The sequence below is a fragment of the Desmodus rotundus genome, chromosome 3 (genome assembly GCF_022682495.2).
Source record: "Desmodus rotundus isolate HL8 chromosome 3, HLdesRot8A.1, whole genome shotgun sequence".
NCBI classification, from domain to species: domain Eukaryota; kingdom Metazoa; phylum Chordata; class Mammalia; order Chiroptera; family Phyllostomidae; genus Desmodus; species Desmodus rotundus.
Genome location: NC_071389.1, coordinates 112,935,463 through 112,959,976, shown reverse-complemented (window position 1 = coordinate 112,959,976; position 24,514 = coordinate 112,935,463). Strand labels below are relative to the sequence as shown.

At 48.3% G+C, this 24,514-nt stretch overlaps 1 protein-coding gene across 12 annotated transcripts in view; it reads right to left on the bottom strand.

Moving 5' to 3' along the window:
- CACNA1C (calcium voltage-gated channel subunit alpha1 C) overlaps positions 1-24,514 on the bottom strand; it is a 628,485-nt gene that overhangs the window by 547,724 nt on the left and 56,247 nt on the right. For all 12 annotated transcript variants that reach the window (XM_053920870.2, XM_053920869.2, XM_053920860.2 and 9 more), the window contains exons 2-3: positions 18,513-18,843; positions 14,006-14,111 (exon numbers count right to left, since the gene is read on the bottom strand). In XM_053920870.2, coding sequence (XP_053776845.1) covers positions 14,006-14,111; positions 18,513-18,843 — 437 coding nt within the window. The remainder of the gene's footprint in view (positions 1-14,005; positions 14,112-18,512; positions 18,844-24,514) is intronic.

The window sequence follows — 24,514 nt, the reverse complement described above, 5'->3', positions numbered from 1 at the left end:
GCATGCCAGGCGCCTGACTCTCGGTTGCATTTCACACACACCACCCCTCCAGAACCCCATCCATAAAGACATTCTCTTCTTCACAAATTCACTCAGTTATTTATTCTATGACACTCACTGATTTCATTCTATGTTCCAAGCACTGTCCTTGGAACAGAGTCCATATCAAGGTGCTGGGAGCCCCTTATCCACATCCCCAAGAAACGGCCAGCGACAGTGACCAGGCCTTCTTCCTGGGGGCTCTCAGGGACCACCCCACAAATCCTCCATCCTCCAAGGCCATTCCCAGGGTGACTCGGGCCTGTCCCTCTCCAAGGACAGAGACTCTCCTGAACTGGAGGGGCCCTCTGCCAGAACATTACAACGACATGCCGTCATAGAAGCACTGACAAGGGGACACCACTTCTAGGGGGGTGGAAGAAGCAGGCTGAGTTGCCACATGTCTGCTGAGAGCTTTGTGTGGCAACTGAACCTTGGCAAAGAGAAGTTACCACGGAGGCCTCTGCCAAACCCACTTTGCATAGCCCTGAGTGCCAGGGCAGAGGGTGGGGGCATGCAGGCCTGCCCTGGTCAGCCACAATGCTTACAGAACCAAAGGGGAAGCTGAGGCCACTCTCTGTGGCCCTGAAGGAGCTCCCCCCTCCCACTCACTGGAACCAGAAGGGACTGAGGCGGTGTCAGAACTCTGCCTGCTGTGACCTCTAGCTCGGGCTGCATGTTTCCCTTCTCATGGGGCACGTATCTGAGGCTAGTGGGTCAAGGAGGCATGGAAGAACAGGCAGGAGAGGGTCCTGAGCTACAGGACTGAGCCAAGATCTCCTACCCTCAGGGTGGGACTTCCTCTGCCACCCAAGCTGCTGTCCATCAGGCAGCTCTGCTGTAACAGGGGACCAGGAGCCCACCCTGCCAGCCCTCATGCCCTCACTGCACAGCCAAGCACTTGGCAGATAGGTAGTGAGTTCCTATGGTATGGTGGCACCCTGCTAGATGCTACACAGATGTAAGCCCGGCTCAAAGGCAGCTTACTGTCAGTGAGTGCTATGGGTTGAAATGTGTCCGCCAAAAAGGTATGTTCAAGTCCCAACCTGTCTACCTGTGAATGTGACTCTATTTGGAAATAGGGTGTTTGCAGACGTAATTGAGTTAAAATGAAGTTACACTGGATCAGGGTGGGCCCTAATCCAATGACTGCTGTCCTCATAAGAGGATGGAACTTGGGACACACAGAGAGAGAGACACCTAGAGGAGAAGGTCACATGCAGGTAGAACAGAGATTGGAGTGACGTGTCTAGAAGCCAGTGAACACAAGCACTGCCAGCCATACCAGAAGCTGGGAGAGAGGCACGCAACACATGTACCCTTGATGTGCTCAAGGGAACCAACCCTGCCAGCACCTTGGTATGAACTTCTGACCTCCTGAACTGTGAGACAGAAAAAATTCTGTTGTTTTAAGCCACCAAGTTTGTGGTAACTTATGGCAGCTGTAGAAACGAAGTCTGTCAGAAACATGTGCAAGCGAGCAGGAGATCAAAAGGGCTTAGACAGGGGACATCTAGAATGCCATGGAAATGTGGAGGGGCAGAGAAAGCATCCTACAAAAAGTGACTTCTAGTCTGTGCCTTGAGGATAAATAATAATACTCAGCCAGAAGAACAAGTACATACAGTTGCTTTCTGGGGGCAAGAAGGCTTCCAGAGAGCGGTATGGGAGAACCAGCTGCATATAGACAGGCAAAGTGGAAGAAACAGTGATCCAGGAGAAAACAATGTGGGCAGAAGCCCCAAAGTGATGGGGCAGAGACCTGCTCAGGTCCAGCGATTCTGGTGTTTAAGTACAAGAGGGAACTGGAGAGAGACGATATACTGGTTTTCCATTGCTGCATGACAAATTAACACAAACTCAGTGGCTTGAAGCAAAACCCCTTTGTTAGCTCACAGCACATCAGTCAGAGGCTGGCTGCTGTTCACAGTGCGCCAGCTTTTGGAATGCACCTCCGATGGGTGGGGAAAGTGGGAGCCGCCTTGCCAGCTGATGGGGAATTCGCTATTGCCTAGGACATTCTCCCACCCACCCTCTTTTGTTAGCCTGGCAAGGATGGGGCTCAGAGTCATATTCTGACCTCCCATACCTTTCTCTATAAGGCCCATCCTCATCAACCCTGTCCAATTCAAATACAGCTGCATTCTGAATAGTGTACATACCCAGCCCTCAACTATAATATCCACTCTCTGCTGCCCAGCCTCTGCCCTACAACCAGAATCTGAGGTCTGTGCTCCCTGGTTCTCTGACAACCTAACCCCACCATGAGCCCTACAGTGTTTGTGGTCAGATCTGCCAAAGCCCCCATACCACTCAGGAGGTCTGCTGGTGGACACACCCATCCTTCCGTACACTCAGTGTCTGACCCTGTTCCTACGGGCTCACAGACGATGAGGAGAGAGCCTGTCCCAAGCCACACTTCAGCTACACTCAGCTGTCCCATAGTTAAACTAGACCCAAGGAAAAAACAACGTGCTCCCTGAGCAAGGGGACAGTCGGTTCCAGGCCTTCACACAAAGTCAAGGGCACGACAGCAGTCGCCTTGCCTGGCTTTCCCAGGCTCCAGCAGCCCAGCTAAGCTCTCAGCAGCAAACAGGTTATGGCCACACCACTCACCATCCAGCTCAGAAAGGTCAAAACTAAATTTGGAGCTTGGATTTTAGTCCTTTTGCATCTCCAAGTTATCTGGAGAAGAGGCTAAGAGAGAAGGTTCACAGAGAAAGGAACATACCAGGAAAAAAAGGAGTAAGCAAATCAGAGACAAAATAATCTGTCTAGTTTTAACAACAGTAATAATAGCTATTGTGATAATACAGCTACCTTTATATGGCATTTGAGTTTTTCAGAGCATTTATACACATGTTCTCATTTGAACCTTCCATGACAGTGAGAGGGAACATATCTTCATATCACAGCCAAGAAATCTAAAGTCTGGAAAAGGCAAGTGACAAGGCCAGGCTGCAGGTCAGTAGCTGAATAAGGTGCTAGCACCCAGAACCATGACTGCAGGCTCAGGCTCTCTCGCCCATCATGGCACCCTGTGGTCTAGGCCAAGGCCCATAGGGTCTTCACGTAGCATACCAGTTAAGGGCACAGACACAAGAGGGGACCCCATGAAGCCTTATACCGTGAAAGGGATGTGGCTCTCGCCTGGGGCTGTGTGCCATTGAGTTCCCCCACATCTGATACTCCTGGCCCTGCCACTACACTGTACTGACTGGGGTCCCAAGAGAGCCTGGAGTCCAAATGTGGGCCCAAGTAGCTCCCAGGACCTGCGTCTAATGACCCAGTCTCCAAGAAGGCTCATTCGGGTTTAAGCCTGTCTCAGGAAGTTGGGCTGATTCTGGGTCCCCCAACCCAACCCAAGGTTCTCATCTATTCAGGAGGAGACCTTGGGCCTATCTGGTTGAAGATCTTGGTTAATATGAATCACTGGTCCCTGGGAGAATAAGGGCCTCAAAGCCAAGTCTCCCACCAGGCAGCAGTGGATGGAAATTAGCCTACTCCTCACCCACCTCCCACACTTTCCGAAGGGCACGGACTAGGGGCTCTGGGGACTCACTCCCCTAAGACTTTCACAAACACAACATCATCGGAGGGCTCCATTTCCTACGTTCGCTGTCGCCCCTCTTTTGGGGGCCCTTGGTAAGGAGATCATCACATATGTTACATATGTTAGTCAAGATCCCAATAATTAAAGGGCCATATTCTAAGCAAACACTCCTCCTTTATACACCTTGGGAGGCCACACAGTATAGCAGTCAAGGGCACAGACTGCAGAGCCACGGCCCTGGGCTGGAATCCTAGTTCTACCATCTCACCTTAGGGCTGAGCGGCCTGGAGCAAGACAGCTCACTTCTCTGTGCCTCATTTTCCTCATCTTGAAAAAGGGCTGATTTTAATAAAAACACAAGCCTCCTGGGGTTGTTGAGAGGGCTGAATGAGTTAACACTGTGACGCTCTTAGAATAGTGCCAAAGTGTGAGCACAGGCAACGTGAGTGTGGATGTTAATGCTGCCATCACCATCAGTGGGAGGGCACTGATCTAACAGCCTCAACACACAGAAACCAGCAAGAACAAAGGGGATAAAGCAGGGGGCAAGGCTTCTGAGAAGCCACAGCCAATGTCATAAACTCCATAAATGAAAGCTAATGCACTTTGTTCAAAAATGTGTCTCCTCAATCAGAATCTATTTGCTCTTTTTTTTTTAGAAGCTATTTACTCTTGCTTTGCACATAACTACAACAGATTTGGTGATCTAGTTTCCAAGCCCAAAGGATAGAGGGAGCAGCGAGTTAACAGGTCAGTACTGGCACAGGCAGACCCTCCAGGCATGGCGTGTGACCATTGTGTCCAAACAGGGTGCTGGGCCCACCTGGAGGTACCTCCTCTCTCCCAGGGCCCTCACAGTATTATAGCAGCTTCAATGACTGAAACTTCTAATGATTGTGCCATTCCAGAAAAAGTATGCATTGTGGTCAGAATTTTTTCTTTTAATTATTTAGGGATTTGCATTTTATATTCTAGAAAGCCTTTCTTCATATATACTCAAAATAAAAGGAGTTTCGTACACGAAAGGGGTTCCATTACATAGAGTGTGACTATATATAGAACATTTCCTGCCCTGGCTAGTGTGGCTCAGTGGATTGAGCACCAGATTGCAAAACAAAGGGTCGCTGGTACAATTCCCAGTCAGGGCACATGCCTGGGTTGCAGGGCAGGACCCCAGTAGGGGGTGCACGAGACACAACCACACATTGATGTTTCTCTCCCTCTCTTTCTCCCTCCCCCTCCTCTCTCTAAAAATAAATCATTAAAAAAAGAACATTTCCCCCAAAAAATAGGTACAAATAGAGCAAGAGGAGTCACCACACTTAGACTTCAAAGCACTGTCTCCTCTCCCCACCTGCTGGCAAATGTGGAGCAGACAATGCCTTCTCTGAAATATTTAATCAGGAAACACTGAGTCAAACCAGTCCCGCAGGCACTCTAAGATTTACGCAGATTAGAGGAAGCACAACTCTTATCAGGGAGTTTGCCATCCCCTCTAAACACCAAGCTCCTGCTGCATCACCTGCTGGGCGTTGCTGGTCTCCGTCACTGCACTGGCCTTGCAACCTCTCCTATCTGCTCCCAGCTCTGTCCTTTGTCTATGGCATCAGTCCTTATAGCATCTGTCTGTGGTTGCAACCCCACTGCATCACTGCAGCATATTTACCACAGTATGTTCCAAAGAATACCATTCTTCAAGCTGTCTGGGAACAGGAGGGGTTGGAAAGTTCATGCACACCCTGCCTGGTCCAGGGAGCCCTGGGGCACCTTCACACAGAGGGGGGCAGCTGCGGCATGATGGTTAAGAACACACACCTGGATACAATCGCCTGTATCTACATGACAGTGTCATCGCTTCACAGCTACGTTTCCCTGGACAAAATAATTCACTCCACTCTGAGCTTCAGTGTCCTCATCTGCATGTAACAGTATCCATTTCATAGGGGTATGATATGCTTAACTGCATTAAAAACGCAAAGCACTCAGGACAGCATCTGCATAGAGAAAACTCGTGAATCGTGCTAGAGACTCTGAGAAGTCTTACAATAAAGTAACCTGTTTAAATTTGCTTACCTCAGCATTTACCGAATTTATTTTGCAATAGAGCCAAGTATTTTTTAATATCTGTTAATACCTGCCACAGTGTTTAATCTTCGAAACATTTTCACATCTACCTCATTCTATGCTCACAGCAACCCTACAGATACCAGAGAACAGAGTCAATAGTCCAAGAAATGGCTTCATACAGTCCTAAGTTCCAAATACAACTTGGGCACTCACTCCCCAAGTCACTTTACTTCTATATATGATGGGATATTACGTCCTCATCTGAAACAAAGTATACTACCTGGCAAGGTTCACTCATCCACCCACGAATTCACTGAACAGGTACTTACAAGAGCCTGGCATGTGCCAGTGACTGGTGGGAAACAACAGTGACCAAGAGGGATAAATCCTCTATGCTCAAGGAAACAAACAAATAGATAATATAAGTTATTGTTGTGGAGATTAGGAATATTGTATGCAAAGCACCTGACAGTCCCTCGATTAAGGTCATTATTATGATTAAGCAGTTTTATTAGTCCACTTGCCAGAAGAGACACAAACACAGAGGTTAAGTGACTGACCTAAAACCACACATTTCAGGTCTTGCTTCCCAGGTCAGCACCTGCCACCCAGGCTCCAGAAGAGCTGTTACAACATACCCATGCCCAGCTCCCACCTGGACCAGTTCAATCAGTATCCCAGAGCAGAGATCTTACTGTTTCCCCAACCCATGATGTCAACCTAATTCTCTCATCTAAAAACACCCTCTACAGCTGCCTCCCCCATCCCTCCTCTCCCTCTCACCACCCAGCGGAGAGAATTAGCATAAGATGCAATAGCCATGTGGTTTATAATATGCAATTATCTGTTAGCGTATTTTATAGCCCTAGTATTTCTGCAATGTGTGCGTGCCTGGTGCATTAGGATGACACATACAAGAGAGCAATAATAAATTGTGTTTTGTTATGATCATTATCATTGATGCATGAAAGCCCACAAAGACTTCTGGCTCTCAGGCAAACCTGATGATGATAAAGAAATCACAGCAGGATGATTAGGGACACCCCACTGGCATTTCTATTCACTTCTCAAACAGGGGCTCTGACTTGGGGCTACATGTGTCTCTCAGAGCCTGGTGGGCAGGCCTCAGACTCATCTCAGAAGTCATGGTGGTCCAAATGCAGGACCCCCTGGGAGGGTCTTCAATCCAGCACTGCCTGGGAGTGGGGGAACCTCATCTTCACAGTGCCTCTGGCGTACCCCGGCTCCCTGTGCTATGAGTAGGGTTGTTCCAGGCAAAAAACACCTGTGGGAGAGGATAGTGGGGTCCCCACGGGCCACCCAGAGCTGTACCTTCAGGCTCATCTTTTGCCACAAATGCATGTGTGCTTCTCTCCCTATGTAGTAGTGAGATAAGGTGAGGTGTGCACAGACGCGTGCCAGTCTTGCTGGATTAGAGTTGCCAGAAACAGGAGCTTTCTGGTCTCCCCTCCTGCCCTTCTGAGACAAAAGCTGGCCTGAAGTGCCTCTGATCCTAACTTACCCCCAGGAACCTGGCAGGGGTAGGGGGCTTTGAATCCTAAAAGACAACACACACTTGCCTATGCCAGGCATTTTTTTAAGCATTTTACCTGTTAACTCATTTAATCTTCACAACCTGACTATGGTGCTACTCTTATGTACTGCCCCAATTTCACAGCAAAAAAGGGGTGTGTGTGTGTGTGTGTATGGAAATCTGACATCCCGCCTCCTTCCTAGCCTAGCCAGAGCACCGCCCCCTACATGAACTCATTCCCCTTGAGCTCTCTCCTCTTACGTGCCTAAGCTGAAGAAAAGCCAGCCCCAAAACTACTCCTTCCCTTCTCTTCTCCACCTCCGCTTAAAGCCTGGCTCTTGCTCAGAAAGTACACAGCACTATTCTTTGCACAAGGTCAGATGCCAAATATATTCTCTTAATATTTCACTCAAGCCAAGCCTTTGTAGACTTCAGGGTTTGCAGAGAACTGGGAGTCTTGCACACACACAATGAGGTCGCTCTGCTCACAGAGGTTGTTGAACAGACATCATACAATTTACCTCCTGGGTACCAACTATTGGTAGAAAGGGTTTACAGTTGCTATATTATAAATGATGTACTGCATAGTAGGTGGCATTGCCAATAACAAGACTGTGAATAATGAAGAAAGAAACATCATGTCACAGGCCAATGCAGGTTTCATTATGCTTCACTAGCATGAGGAGAAGCACAAAGATGATGGATTTGGGTGGAAAAGTATGTTAGATGGAGCATAAAACAAACAGTTACGTAAATAATGAAAAAAAGATCTTTAAAAACTCTACACTGAAATACTTCTCATCTCTTGAAAAGAGAAAAAAACAAAGTGCTAGAAACATAACTAGGGACTATATTAAGCATGTGGAAGAAAAGAAAGGCTAAGAGAGGAAGCATGAGCCCAGGGAAGGACAGATGTGAGTCTGCAAGTGTGTGTGAAAACTCCTTCCTAATTCCGACGTGCGAGTGTGCTTTGCTGAGTAGATTATTCTTGAACCTAAAAGAGTGGGAAGCCGCTGGGCAGCAGGCACATCTCATCTTTCTCCTGGAGAGAGCTGCAGGCAGACAAGGGCAGACTGGAGAGCGCTGAGGGTGGACACGATGTCCACATTCTCAGTCCCCATTCTCAAAGCGCAGGCCTCCATCTCTGCGTCAGATGCACAGGGGAACCCGTTAACAATGCAGACTCCTGGGGCCCACCCCAGACTCACAGGATGGACATCTCTGGGGGCAGGGCCTGGGGATCTGAATTTTAACCAGTTCTCTGTTCGATTCTTGTGCACTGAGGTTTGAGAACCACTGCTATTGATGCATCATCATCTCTCCTTTGCTATTTCTCAGAGCAGGACTCTGAAATAGCAGTAATTTTTGAAAATGTAGAAGTATATAAAACTAATGGAGGAGCTCTTGTGCTCCATTTTAGGGATACTTGAATGATTTGGAGACCACATTCTGGTGTAACAAGATAAATGTTTCAGTCACCGCAGCTCAATAAATAGTCACCATGCACCTCCTACTATTCCATGGGCTCGGAGATGCTGCGAATGCAGGCAAACATCCTCACATCCTACACCGAGCCCCGAGCCCAGCTCCTGTCCTCCCAGTCTGGCCAGTTCTCTCCTACGTGACCTCGAGTTGTCACAAAGACCAGTTTGCACTAGCAACTAATCCCTCTGTTGTACTGCTGAACACTCTGTTCCCTTAGTTTCTAAGACTGTACTCCCTCAGATTCCCCCACCTACCTCTGAGGCCAGTCCTCCTCTTCCTCCACCCACTCGCACACATAGGTGCTCTTCGGGTTCCAGCCATGGGGGTCACCTCCTCTCATGTTCCACTCTGCCTGAGGTGCTCCGAACCAGATCAGGGGCTTCTCCCATCCATCCTCCTACTCTCCCACATCTCTCTCAGCACGAACTGTCTCCTGAACTCATGACCTATTTTTACTAACTGTTGGACATTTCCACCTGCATGTTCCATGGGCTCCTCACTTAATAAATCACAAATTATACCCCTCATTCCCTTCCTCTTAACTGTGACTTTTCACCTGAAGACATCCTGAATAAGGGCACCTAGTTACCCACTGCTTTAGAAATTACCTTGGAAATTACTACCTTGGAAATCAGCTCTCTCCTTTGTCCACAACATCTGACTGGTCACAAGACCAGGCACCTTTACCTCCTAAATCCACCACCTCCCTCTCCAACCTTGTTGTCACTATCATCTGGATTTCTGCAGTTTGCTTTTCTTACCACAAACAGTGAGGCCTCCCCCTGGGCTACCTCCCTCATGCTGAAAGAGCACCCTTTCTAAAATACACCTCTGGATCCAGCACTCTCCTGCTCTGAAAATCTTCAGGGTCTCATCACCTGCAGTTAAGTTTGACCATTGGCATGGGCCATCATCTGGCTCTTTTCATTCACTGAAAACTGGAACCCTTCCTTTGGTCATGAAAGGTACAACCACAGGACCTTTGCATATGTGCATACTACAGCCTGAAAGACCCCTTTTGGTCTGGAAATCACCTCTTAAATGTGAGATGCAATTCAAATGTGTCCTCCCATGTGAAGAGCCTTCTCTTGTGGCCTTCCCAACAACAACAACAACAACAACAACAAAAAGCAGTGCTTTCTCCCTGATCCCAGGGCCCCTTATAAGACCATGTTTATCTTTCCTGTTAGACACAAGATCTGCCTCTTGAAGTATCACAAACATAGTGCCTGACTCTCAGCACGGATGTTTGCAAGACATCCTGGCACATACAACTGTGTGCCAAGAACACACTAGGTACTTCATGGTTATTGTCTGCCTTACACTCTTCCCCAGGACCCTGTGATGGAACATCCTCTCCATCTAACAAGCTGGGGAATTAAGGTCAAGAAAGGATAAACAATTTCTGATTAAGATTCAGTTACAAAGTGGAAAAGCCAAGGTTTGAACTGATGTCTGCCCAACCCAAATTCTGCTCTATCCAAGAGGCCAGCAACTCTCAAAACTGACTGACCATTAATACCCCACCACACCCCTACATTCGCCTCCCCAGTGAGAAATTTTTAAAGTGCATATCCCTTGGCCATGTACCCAAACTACCAAATTTGAATCAGAGCTACCAAAGCATGGGAGTCCATATGGCTCAAGCTTTCCATGTGGTTACAGTAATCAGACTGGTTTCAGGCGTCACTGTATTGGTCCCCGGCCTCTCTACTGTAGAAAATTCTGGTCCAGGCCTTTGGAAAGAGCTTAGAGCTGGAGACATAAGTCTAGGAACAACTTACCTAGAAAGAGAATGTAACACAGCTGGGCTTACCAAGGGCAGAGTACAGAAAGAGCAAGTAAGAGGGCTAGGAGAGAACCCTGGTAGAAATTCCCACAGAAGCAGAGAAAGAAGCTAGAAGAAATAGGGGAAAAACGGTGAGAGAGACAGGAGGAGTCTTAATAGTAATTCTGTCCCAAAGCCAGGGGATAAGAGTTTTGAAAAGGGATATTTAATCACATAAGATGCTACGGAGAGGAGGAAGAGGAGGGCCCAGACCTTAACACTCATACTGGTTATGTCCACAGAGCAGAAGAATATCCTGATCTGTAAGCTGATGTGGAGTTTGCTTGGTTGTTTGTTACAAAGGGGTCTTCTAATACTGCTTGACCACTGTGCTCCTCCGCCCAGTCAGTCCCCCCGTCTAGTCGGTGGCCTTCACTGTCACAGGAAAGGTATGACATAGTTCAACAGCAGAGAACAGGAGTCAGACTGTGGCTTTGAAATTTGGAAGTAGGTCAGGGCATTGACGACAGTCTGGAAGACCACAGGAGGAGTCTCTTGGGGAACTCTGTGCAAAGGTCCCAAGATGGCAAATAGAGAGTATCCACAAGGAAACAAGAGTGAGAGAGACCCTGCAGGGTGTCCTTGCAAAAGGGCCCTTGAAATCTCCACTCACCATTCCCACAGTCCCACAAGTGACTGAGAGATCTAGAGTCAGAGAGACCCTGTGCTGGCAAACAAGAGGCTACTCTGCCTACATGGATCAAGGACCAAGGCCCTTCTGGAAGGGACAAGGCCATTTTAACAGTGTGGACTGACCATGCCAAGAGCCCCACAGTTCAGGGGCCCTAGAGAAGTCCCCAGGACTAAGCCACAACTCCAGGAAAGGGGCTAAGAGCCCCACATTACAGAGATGAGGTTTATGCCACAGAACCAAATGAAGTCTCAAATCAGACATTTTGTTCAGCTATAAGAAAGTAAAAACAAGTTATATTTCTTTCCCTCTTGAGTTTGCCAACTGAGATCCATATCTATTACATTCCAGAGATGGGGATGGAAGACAGAGAGCAAGGAGCTAAGGAGAGAGAAAAATCAAACTGGCAGAGGTAGCAAATGTAGCCTCTTCCTCAGAAAAAAATTTTTTTTCTTAATTTGTATATGCATCCATCAAAGGAAAGGAAGTTCAAGGACAGAGCTAGCAGGATTAGGGTGCTGTGTGTGTTTCAGATGGAGGAATCCTGATAATGCTTCCTTAATTTAGTAGATCACTGCCCAACACATGACTTGAAAGGGGTAGGAACTGCCTCAGCAACTACAAGCCCCTTTTCAAACTCACGCAGTCTCTTCTGCACCCACCAATTCCTAGTACAACGTCCCCAACAAAGTTCACTGCCTGTCCCCACCACCTCTCTCCCTCCACCTACCTAACCCTTCATCCGGAAGGAATAGAGGAGCCAAAGGCAATACAAGCCTGCCGGCCTTGAAAAGCTTGGGCTTGCATGCTGGTGTTATTCTTTTTTTTTTTTTAAAGCAGCTTTATTGAGATATTATTTACATATCATAAAATTCACCCATTGTAAATATATGACTCAATTATTTTTAATAAAGTTATACAGTTGTGCAACTATCACTGCCATCCAGTTTTAGAATACTTCCATCACTTTGTGGTGTGATTTTAAAAAACCATGGTCCTGCCCTGGCTGGGTGACTCAGATGTTTGAAGCATTGTCCAGTGCACCAAAAGGCTGTGGGTTTGATTCCCATTCAGAGCACATACCTAGGTTTTGGGTTTGATCCCCGGTCAGATGTGTATGAGAGGCAAACAATCAATGTTTCTCTCCCTCCCCCTTCCTCTCTAAATAAATAAACAAACAAACATATTCTTATGTGAGGATTAATATCTCTCTCTCTCTCTCTCTCTCTCTCTCTCTCTCTCTCCCTTCAGCATTCTCCAAACCTGGCAACCTCACTCTAGCTCCAGACTAATATAACGTAACCATTACTCTCTAGCTGGACCCTCTGCTTCCAGAGGCAGGGGGTTCATAGATCTGCCAGCCCTGGCTTCCCTCTGTTGCAGCTCCCCAGGTGGCCCTGCCAACCCTCCTGGGAACTCTGGGGCACAGGCTTGTATGGGGCCATCTCTGGAGCTTGAGTCAAAACCAAACTCCTCTACCTACTTTCAGCACTGCTTTGGACTACAGTAGACCCAAAGTTTCACTGACTTCAGAACAACACATGGATTTTTTTTTTTTTAAGTTGCAGATTAAATGCTAAACTGCAAGGGTTTTGGAGGATCATGGTGGGGGGAGACTGTAGACACACGAGAAGTAGTATCACCAGTGGAAGGAGTGCCTGCTGTTCCAGCGGCCACTTGGGAATGCTTTGCTTACATTTATTTTAAAAGAGTAAAGATTCCTTGCCTGTTAAGACACAAGGTCACACCTCAGAAGGCCGTGTGGACTACAGTTATTGCTCTGCCTGCTGACTCTGGCCATGTCATCGCTCAGTGCTCACTGGCCTGCTATGGTCCCCAACACACAGCCCCAGCCAAGCCATAAGACACAGAGCCTGGCTCACACCAGACAGCTTGCCCAATATGGAGTGTGGGCTAACTGGGAAACTGGGAAACGGCAGACAAGTTTAAAGCGTGCATCAGATTTACTTGCTGAAGGGGCCAAAGAAAATGTCAAAGGATAAAAGGCAATAGAATTACACCCATGAAGTCATCAGCAGCCAGCAACAATGAAAAGGAGAACTTGTAACCCTGCTGCTGCTATTAGAAAGGAACTTGATCAACAGTCCAATCTTGCTAATCAAGGAAGGTGCTGGCAACATGGGAAGAAGGGAATCACAGAGAGAGGGTGTCTCTGCAGGGGAAGGCGAGACGGATTTCCCCCATGTGCCCCAGTGTTGCCAACCACATTCCAGAGCTCACTTCCTCCCATGCCCAGATGGAGCAAAGGCTCTGCAATGACTTCATGCTCAACCAAAAGTAAACACTCTCTATGCTTTTTCCATGGACAAATTCTAACCCCAAATTGCCAGCACTGGCCTCCCAACAGTCCAAATGGAAAGCGGTCTTTCCCAAGAAAATAAGACCTTTTTAACTAATATATCTTGGCTGCAAACGCAAACTTTCCTAAAAGCTTCCTAGAGATTATTTATCATGCAACAATGCTGCAGACCACCTGATGAAGCCCCACCAATGAACAAAGACACCTAAAAACAACAAATAGAGAATAAAAGCTCACTCCGCAATCTTCTGCCCTGCGAAGCAGGCCACACGCGGTAGCACCCAGAGGACCTGCTCCACACACACACACACTCACACTCACATCCAGAGCACACTACCACCTAGTTGGAATAGTCTTTCTGAAAACCAGCTGTGATAAAACAGGTGTTGGGTCGAATCAATAGCAGAACAGCCCCAAGATGTGAGCACAGCTGCGCTGCTGTACACATCTTCATATATGTCTCATTGCTCTCTCACATTCCAACTTGAAGCCACGTGGTTCAAGCTGGTCCTCCGCCGAAAAGCACAGACTTGGGCTGGTGGACTTACCAGGTTGGAATTGGTGGCGTTGGAGTCATCTTCTGGAAAGGGAATATAGATCGCTAAGGCCACACAATTGGCAAAAATAGTCAGTAAAATAATGATTTCAAATGGTCTGAGGAAGGGAGTTAAGGAAGTTAATGTTGCAGAAAACACAAGTGAAACAAACATACATATATGTTTTTAAATGAATCAAAGATTCATAAGAATCTTGTTTAAACAATACATTCCAAGCCCCTTGTATTCTGAAAAGAAACATATGCCTTTTTAAGTACTTCTAATGGGTCCCCGCCAAAATTTTTCCTAATATGTCAAAAGCAGTGGAGGCCAGTCGCGTGCCAGAGTAAACACAGTTTTCTAAAAACTTTTTTCCCCTTCTTTTATTTATTTAGATTGCATTGGAGTTCATTTCCCCTCATGTGTGCTCAGGTTGCTTTTAAAGAGCAGGGCCAGCTCCGGCCGGGCCCTGAGCGCCCCAGGCACCCCTCTCCAGTCAGTACGTGCTGCCACCCAGGGACTCAAGCTTGGGGTGGGAGAGGCAGGACAGAGGGGGACTGGAGGCAGAAACTAGACCTTTAAGATCTTTCATTTGAATTTGGAGATTTTATTTTTAATCTTTTAATTTGAAGTTTAGAATGCTTTTTTTCCCTTTCTACCTTATTCCCTGACAGCTTCCAGAGAACCTGAAGATGGCCATGGCCTCAGGACCCCCAACAGCACAGAAGTGTGTGTACTGTGCATCTAGGCCGGACAGCCACCTTGTCTTTAAGGCACAGCTCCACGCAAGATGCCTAAAAGCTCTCCAGGCCCTGGGGGCCCTGCCTCCCACAGGCAAGGCTTGTGTTCTAGGCCCTCCCCACCTTCCCTCGGTATATGTGCCAGAATCTAACAGAATGAACTAAGGTCCACTCACCAGCAACAGTGCACTTGGGGAGGATGCTGTGCCTGAATTTCTTTATCAAAACATCAGGGCAGGATACAATGTCAGGAGGGGAACAAGCTCATGGGATACCACCCCCACCACCAGGTACCCACAACTGAAGTCCAGAAAGGGGAAGCTTCAGAGGAAGCTCCCAGTTTATGCTCTTCCAGCCCCACCTCCCCCAACCCCTTTCCACCTAGGCCATGGAGCCTGACGGGGGAAGAGGAAGAGGATGCAGATTCCTGGAAGAAGGAACCAGCTTCATTTCCCAGGACACAAAACCCATACTCACCAAGTTGACAAATATTGAAGCAGGAAGAGACTTAAAGATCAGCTAGTCTAAATCCCTGAGGCCCAGAGAGCCTAAGAAACTTTCCCAAGATCCCACAGCAGGTCCTGACCAGCCAGGACTAACATTCCCCTGCCATAGATGGCCTCTGACCTCTATTGACAAGGCAGCCCTGAGCCTGGAATCTTAGTGATTATTTAGTCCAGGCTCCCCTACCAGTGTGCTGGTTATTGATCCTCCATGGCCCCATGGGTGTAGCTGAGGGTCCATTCACCAAGCATGCCTCATGAAGGTTGCTATTTTCTATGTGCCTTGGCATCAGGAATAAGGCATGCAGTGGGCCTGTCCAACCTTCCAGCCTGACAGACACAGAAAATCAAACAACCTCTCCCAGATCCCAAGCTGGCAAATAGCAGAGCCAGGACCAGAACCAGACCTACTGACTCATCTTTTCCAACACGCCCGCTGCCCGGAGTTGGCCAAGGAACAAGTGATGATGATGGTGATGATGGTGATGATGACAATGGTGATGGTAACAGTAAGGGCACAGCTAATATTTATTGAGAGCTTATTCTGTGCCAAACACTGTTCTAACTGCTCTATACAAACACCCTGAGTAGAATGTACAATTGTTGTCCCCATTTTTAAGTGAAAGGTTGAAGGTTAACCTGTCCAAGGTCACGAGATTGTGGAAGGGTGGGATTCAAACCCAGAAAGCCTGGCTCCAGTCTGGGCTTGTGAGGACATTTCTACAGCGATCTATCCTGAAATTACCCTCACGCATTTTAAGGAAGTTAGTTCTTTTAGCCCTCCTACCACATGCCCCTTCCCCTCTTGCTTAGGAGAAGTGACATTCAGTCCAAAGGCTGGTCAATTTTGTTCCAATAACCTGATCCTCTGTGCTCCCCCATCAGGGCAAGGAAGGGCACGTTAACTGAGCTAGACCTCACACATCCAGTCCTCAAAATGTCAGCTCAGCCCCTCACCAAAGTGGGTGAGGGCTACAGTTGGGTCGTTTCTTGCATTGTAAGTTCCACCCCCTCCCCTATTCAGGCTTTCCATCCATCACCTTATGCTAAAAGTACAGACTAAAGCTGGGGAAGATGATGAGTAAAGAAACCAATCAAGCAGATAAGAAAAGCCATCAGCTGCAGTGGACCAGGTAGGCCCTGGAAGTGTTCTGTGTCACCTCGGGAAAACCAGATCAGTTTTTAAACTGCTACCCCTTCTTAATAGCAGTATCAGATTCCACTCTTTCAAGCGCACTGACGTCTCCTTATCTGTCAGCTACCTCTCAAAGGCAATCTGGGACTGCCACCCAACCAGCACTGCAAGGCCGGGTCTCCCTCTCCCCTGGATAGAGGACACATTCCCTAGGAGGGTGCCTGCAGCACCCCTCTGCCCAAGTGTGGCGGGGCGGTGCAGAAAGGTGGCTGTGGCCCACAGCAGGCACACTGGGAAATTGCCTTGTTAACACAGCCGCTGACTCCAGCATCGTGGGACCTGACCAGTTTCCATGAACCGTGCCTCACACGCTTCCATTAGGAAGCCCTGGCTCTTCCATTCCTCCCCCACCTGCCCTGTGTATTACTGTCACCTCCCTCTCTCCCCTTCTTCCAAGGCTTTCTATGTCACCCACTCAGGAACCCATTCGTCCCAGGAGGTTAACTAGTACTCATGGAACATGTCTCCTAAGAGAGCTTTAATACTTTGGGAGCCAACTGCAGAAACTGAAGCTCCAGGGGTTCAGGTGCCAGGGCCACAAGAGGATGGGTGTTCAGGCCCCAGATTCAGGTCCCACTGTGCACCAGTGGGGCTGGGTGGCATCCCCTGAACATCTACCCTAGTAACTCTTCTGTGCTATGGGCACACAGGGTGTGGGGAGTGCATGGATTTGGGAGTTGGGACACCTAGGTTTGAAGCCCCACTGTCGGTTGCCATCTGTGTGATCTGGGCAAGTGCTGCAGCTTCTCCAGGCCTCAGGTCTAGGAAGGCCTGGCATGCAGGGTCCCCAGCCCTCCCACTCCACAGTTCTGAGTGAACAGCTATGACAGCGGCCTGCTGGGGCCACCAAAACTAAGCCTCCCACCCAGTCATCTGGGAACCAGAACCATACCTGACCACCCAGGACAGACTGGCCTGCTCTGGAGCACCCACTTGGCTTGAACTGTATTCTCCCAAAGTTACTTTTGAGTTGACGGGTTCAAACATTGATAGAACTAACATTTCCTGCTGAGAAAAAGCTTTCTTCTCTCCCCAAGTTCTCTTCTTTGGCCTTTCAACCACTACCCAAGACTTCTAAATCTCCCCATAGAAACTCAGGAATGGAACCTAACACACCCATCCTGAACCTTCAGAGCCACCATAGCCCTGCCTGAATGAATTCTTACTATAAAAATGCCCCACACTAAGTCCCAGGGTTCTAGTCCTGTCTGTCACTGACCATATGACCCAGAGAGTCACTCCTGTGGGACTCAATGTCATCACGAGGGAAAGTCAGGGGTGGACCTACTGATATTTCAGGTCGTTGCCATTTCTATCCACAATTCCCATGATGTCAGGGGGTCTGTAATTCCACAGTGAGAGCCCGACCTTTCAAAGCCATTTTCTCTCAAGGGCCCAGTCACTGGTTTCCATACAAAGTGGATCTGTGTTTAACAATGCAGGCCAGTGTTCTCACTTTAGCTGCACATTAGAATTGTCTGGAGAGTTTTAAAATATGCCTGGGTGGAGCTCAGGCACCCGTGTATTATTACAGCTTTCCAGGTGAGCTAAGGTGCGGCCCAGGCTGAGAACCACTGTTCCAGGTCCTAGAACCAAGACCTGGAGTCACTAACCACCACCGTCTTGAATTTCCTAGGCTCCTTCACCCTCGAGTGAAGGAGGTCATGACACTATGCCAGTGCCATGAAGTGGGAGGAAGGGTATGGGGTAGCAGCACGAAGCCACCAGTGACCCAATACACCAGTGGGTCCCTGGGCAGGCTCAGCTGGGTAGGAGGATATGTCATAACCTGTTGGGCCCATTTTCCCAAATATTGCTTATTATATGGGGGGGAAAAAAGAAACAAACACCTAGGGAGCTTGTCATACAAGCAGATTCCCAGGTCCTATACCCAGAGATTCTGATTCATCAAGTCTGGAGCAGCACCCTGGAACTCTGCATTTTAACAGTACCCCAGCAGATGTGGTGGGTCTGATAACCACTTTAAAGGCTCAGCAGGGACACAGCTCCCTGGCCAGTAGGCCATGGGGAGCTAGCCCCACTGGGGCTCCAGGATGCACACCCTGCCCAGACCGGGGCACAAAGGATATTTCCATTCGACAATGCTGATGCACGCCCTCCGGATGGGGTTCTTTAGAGTGAGGCAGAGCAGGGCACGAGGCGGGCGTGTGGCAGTGGTGCTGCCCTGCTTCTTGGGTTTCCCGTACTGCTGCCGCTTCCGCTGTGTGGAGCTGACCGTGGAGATGGTGGCATTGCCAGCACTTCCCATCAGCTTGGCCTGCCGGGCCGCATCAATGGCTGCCTGCCAGGACAGGGCTGCCCCTGGGGTGGGGATGTGCTCGGGGACAAGCCCTGCTGCTGCATTGGCATTCATGTTGGCATGAGCTGGGCGTGGGCTCCCATAGTTGGAACCTGTAGGAGAGGACAGAGGACAACAGTCACCAGGGAGAAAACAGGAAAACTTGTAATAAGCTCTGTATCCCAGTCTCACGATTGCTTAAAAACCTTGTATCAAACTATTGCAGTCTGGAGGAGGCACATGGAAACACTAGTGTGTGATGCTGAAAAAAGTCAGGAATTCCATTCCAGCCCTGGTTCAGCTGTGTGACCTTGTGAATGTCACTCCCCCTCTCTAGTCTCATCGCCTAATTTTCAGCGGACATGACGTGAGTTGTGTGCATTACAACATGTACAGACCTCAGAAACAGTGCTACATACAGAAAGAAAGGCAGGATACAGGAAAAGATAAACACACAACGCAGTATATGTAAATTAAAATACATTTATATAAGAACACATAACTAAAATGATATTTGTTAATGAGAACAGAATGATTGTTTAAGGAAGGTTAGAAAAATGGGAGGAAGATACTGAGATAAAAAGGAAAAATGAATGAATGAAGTGAATAAGAGAGCCATTACATGAATCAATAATGGCAAATGCATAATGAATTAAAGAGTATGATTCACTCAAATCTCTGCACTTGAGATACAAAAAATAAAAATAAGTATAATACAACGATGGGTCAGACCAAAGTAAGGTTACATCCGGATACCTCAAACCCATCAGGGCACTGAGCGCTGGTTTAACAGGAGGGGGTGCAGGGTGTATGGTTTTAAATCATGTCGGCCAATTTTTTGACATCCACTTCCCCTTGAGAAATAGGATCTATACCCTCTCCTCCTGAAATGGGGTTGGCCTATGGTAACCATTTTGACCAATAAAGTACAGCAGAAGTGATGGTAATGTTGCATCCACCTGACTCTTTAGCCATAGAGGAAGCCAAACACCCCACGAGGCAGCCTGGTTGCCCTAAGGAAGCCCACCAGCCCAACTTGGAGAGACCGCACTCAGAGAGACACACTCCCAGCCAGCCCCCGGCTGCTCTGGTCACCATCTGACTGCAACCGCATGAGAGACACCGAGCCAGAACCACCTAGCCAAGCCCTCCCTGTGGCAGGGCTGACAAGGTGGGGTAGAGACAGACACTGCAGGAAGGAAAACTGAGTAGGAGCCAGTGAAATCCAGAGGAGGGACGTCTGCAGTGCTCTGGTTGAAAGGCAACCAGAGCCTTCAAGACTGTCCCTAAGACCCTGCAATACTCAGTCTGGTCAGCCTGATGCCTCCCCCAGAATCCTACAAGGTTTTCCAAGTAATCAGCTCAGCCTGGATTCAAACCTGAGTGGCCCCAGAACAGAAGCGTTCCTTTGAGACCTGTCAACTGCCCAGGTGTCTCAGGATCAAGAGAAGCCACTGGGAAAGGGGTGCTACTGTAGGCAGAGAGCCCAGCATCAGGATGCCATGTTCAGTTGCCTGGAAGACGGCAGCTGGAGCAGGCAGACCAGTTGCATAGACATTGCTTCCAAGTCCCCCCACTGATACTCTCCCCTCTGCTCAGTGTACATAAGGTCCTTTCAGGGAGCTGCTGAGCCCTTACCTCTCTTCACTGAAACTCACCAGGACTCAGCTGAACACTTGGCACCTTAGCAACCACCTCTCCCCAGCTCTTATCTGAACCTAATTCTTCTACATTTGACTTTAAGATAACTTTCGTTCCCAGTGTGACCTGCTGTCTGGACCCGCTCATCCCCACCACCAGCCTTGTCCTCCACTCCACAGGGACCAGTTCAGAGATGAACACATGACCCAGGTCAGCCATTGAGAACATTTTTACCCAGAGAATGTCTGTCCTAGAGACAGACCCTAACAATGTCATTGGACTCCTGCATCCGGCCATACCTGATGATGACAGTCTTACCCTGAACTTTCTGCTTTTAGTATTTGAGTAACAGCTTAAGCTAATTTGAATTGGGTTTCTGTCCCTGACAATGAAAAACGGCCTAATATGCTTGCTCAGTGCCACAAAGCTTGAACCTGGCTGGGGTGTCATTTCTGCCAGATTCTAAAGTCTATGTCCTTTCCATCATCACACCAGTGACAGGCAATATGTCCCCACTCTCATGCCAATTGATCAGCACCACTATCCAAAATGCTGTACCTAAAGGATTCTGAGACTTTTCTGAGTACAACAGAAAAGCATATCATGATAGATTAGTGATGTCTGCATGGGCACCAAGGGTAGGGAATGGTATCACAGATGCCATGTATTTACCACCCTGTGTGATACCAAGATGAGCACATCAGGTCTTTGTTAATACCAGCTGGTCTACTGACTTCTTACCCCCTGACAGTTGCCTCCTCACTATTGCCCTGTAGCACTAGAGCCCCACCCCCACCCCCTAAAGGCTGGTAAACTGCCTCTTTGCTGTACTCAATCCATGGCTGTATTCTCACCATGATACAGACTCCCTTCTCACCGTATGTTTGCCCTCCGCCTTCCCTCTGCCCAGCTGTTCCAGGCAGCTGCCGCACCCCCAGGGGTAAAGTATATTAACCAGAACGTGAGAATCATGGACAACCCAACACTCCCTAGGAAAAGTCTTGTCTCCTACATACCTCTCTACACTCACCATGTGAAGCGTATACATAGAGCAAGAAAGACCCCAAGAAGGCTGGGCCTTTGCCTTTCTTATAAGATCCCTAGAGGAAAAAATTAGGAGAGACGATTTACATTAACAAAGGCATCTGAAGCACAAGAACTGCTTTAATAACCAGCAAGCAGGAGTATCTCCATTTAACACATAAGAAAACAAAGGAGCGTATGACTCATTAAAGGTCACCAAGTGAGACAATGGAAGATTTCTGCACACACAGGACTCACAGTTAAATGCCAGACTATACTCCGCCTCCTCAGGTCTCACACACACGGTCCACATGCACACACATGTGCATGCTCACATATGTGGCCACAAAGCACACACCTCCTACTGGCTTATGGACCTTGAGGTTGAAGAGGCTGCATTTCTGACCCCGAGAACATCCTTTACGTTTATATGATCTTCATGGGACGGCATCTGCTACGTGAACAGACCCTTTTGCTGTCCTAGGAATCTTTGGGATGAATGAAAGTGGAAGGTGTCCCTGTTCCTATTTGCTGCATTGGAGTGACTGAGCCCAACCTTATCTCATCTTTTTTTTATTGCTGTTCAAGTACAGTTGGGTTCACCAAACTGGGCTGCAACTGTCATTGTGTCCGTTTAATCGGTAGTATGTCATTTTTCCTTCCCAGGCTCCCTGTTAGGCACTAACAATGCTTAAAAGACTATTTTATTCCTAGAGTGACTTCTCCTCTTCCTCACCTACATAAAAGCAGCCATGTCTCCACTGTCAGCCTTTCCAGACCCCAACTGTCTCCTCAACAAGTTCTCAACACTTCACACCTTCCCACTGTCTTCACACTCTAATCACTGTACTCACCCCCAAGCACTGTTAATTACCCTCTCTCACACCACATGCTAGTACCAAAACCCAAGGAATATTTGGACAATGCTAGGAAAGAAGGTGGAAAGCACCAGTGCGAGAGCACATCCATGGCCTTGGAAAGGCTGTGTGTGGGGTGGGGAGCCCACAGCTCCTGAGCACTAAATGGCCGGGGCTGCACAGAGCCAAGAAGGGTTCTGAAAGCTGCGACTTGGTTTGCTGCCTTCTGAGCCTCCCCACACCATGCATGACCTCATTTCCACTGTGAACCGTCCCCAGAGCACAAGGACCTCTCTGAAGCACACCATATGGAGAAAGCACATACAAATAAGCCTGTGGGGAAAAATGGAATGTCAACTTCTCCCTCGCTGGAGGACAAGGAAACAGTCTTCAGTATTTGGTCCTGGCAGTTCTGAGTATTGCTACAGTGCTGTGACATGATCGAGGGCACCGCCACAGAAAGCCATGCAAGGTGAGCCAGGCATGGCCCCTGGAGGCTCCTCCACTAGGGCTGTACTCCAAGGCCCAGCTTGGCCTCCTCTTCTCCAAAGCAGTTTTCCCCACCAGGCTGGAGGCTCTGTGTGTACTACCAGGTCCCCCCTGACAAGGAGGCACAACTCTCTAAGAATCCCAAGAATGGAAACACTCTGTCTCAGGCTCAACATTTTTAAACCCAGAGCAGTGCCATGGAGGAAAGGCAAGCAGTATTGTGTCCCTGATGGCTTTTATTAGCACAAAATAAACCACCCAATGCAAAGAGACCAATTTTCAAATTATAAAGCTAATTCAAAGCTCTGACTCCTGGTTGCCAGCTGAAAAGATGCCACTTTTAAAGTATGCTCTGGCTCCTGCCTTACTAGACTATTTCCACTGATGCTCTCATCCCTGAACGAGCCCCAGAGCAGCAGCACAGAAAATCAGGCCCCACACAAACAGGTGGGTGCCCACAGCAGCGATCTCTTTCTTGTACATAAGAAAATGACTCCCATTTGTCAAATGGCTGAGCTTCCCTGAAGACAGCAGCAGCTCCCTCCTCCCACACACAGAAGCTGCTGCTTCTCCAAGGGAACAGGATGAGGGCAAAACCCCAGCACAAACTCATCGGCTGCAGGTCATTCTGCTCTGCAAAGTCCACAGAGGATTCCAAGTCAGGAGGCAGTGGCTTATGCTTCCTTGGTACCCACCTCCTTTCTGGGGTAAGGTGCAGTGCTGAAGACCTAGAGGGTGTTCAATGATGAAAGGTAATTTTTTTCCCTTTAATCCACCTCTATCCAGGCACTTGAACCAAGGCCACATCCCAGAAGATGCTTAATATCTTTTTGCCAATGACTGTATAGGCAGTGATGACATGATAAAGATGAAGGCGAACAACAGGTAGACTTCAGCAATGCTGTGAGAGTCAGCCTGTCTATGCCCTCAAGAATGGGCTTATTGAGGCCCTTGCACTAACTTCTTAGATGCAGTAGTGGGGGAGAGTATCTGAGAGAAGATGTTGTGAGCAATGACTTCCACCTCCCATGCCACCACCCTTGAGCAAGTCACCGTCCATTCCTTGCCCAGAACATTGCAGTGGCCCCCTGACATTTCTCTCATTTCTCTTACCTATTCTCAATCCAATCTCCATGCAGCGGCCAGAGTGACCTTTTAGAAATAAAAAACATAAATCAGGCCGTGTCATTCTCTTAGTTAAATCTCTTCAAAATCCAGACTCTACGTGATTTATGAAGCCCGTGTAGGTTGGCCCTGGCCCACTTCTCTGAGCTCATCTCATCTGTCTCTTGGCTGGTCTCATGCACCCCTGACATACTGGCCTCACTTCAGCCCTCAAACATGCTCAGTTCTTGTCCACCATCATACCTGTGCACAAATGAATATGCCGTTCCCTCTGCTCTTTGCTTGGTGATTCCTTCTCACTCTTCAGGTTCGGGCTTAAATGATTCCTTCTCAAAACCTCCAACCCTGCCTCTGCAATTTCAGTAAGTAGAGCTCAAACACTAGCTGCCAGTGTGCTTCCCATCTCCCTGCTCCATTCTACCCTTCAAGAGAGATCCCAAACCCCCAGCATCATAAAGGGAACCCCAATTAGGCACGTGTGTGGAAAAAGGCACGGCTTCCCTCAGTTCCTTCAGACATGAACAAAGGAGATTACTACTAATGATCAGTCTTCTTTGTTCACACAACTACAACCAAGACTGACCTACAAAGAGCAAGAAATAGCAGTTCATCCCTGGAAAAGAGAGAGCTGTACATGGCATTTCTCCTA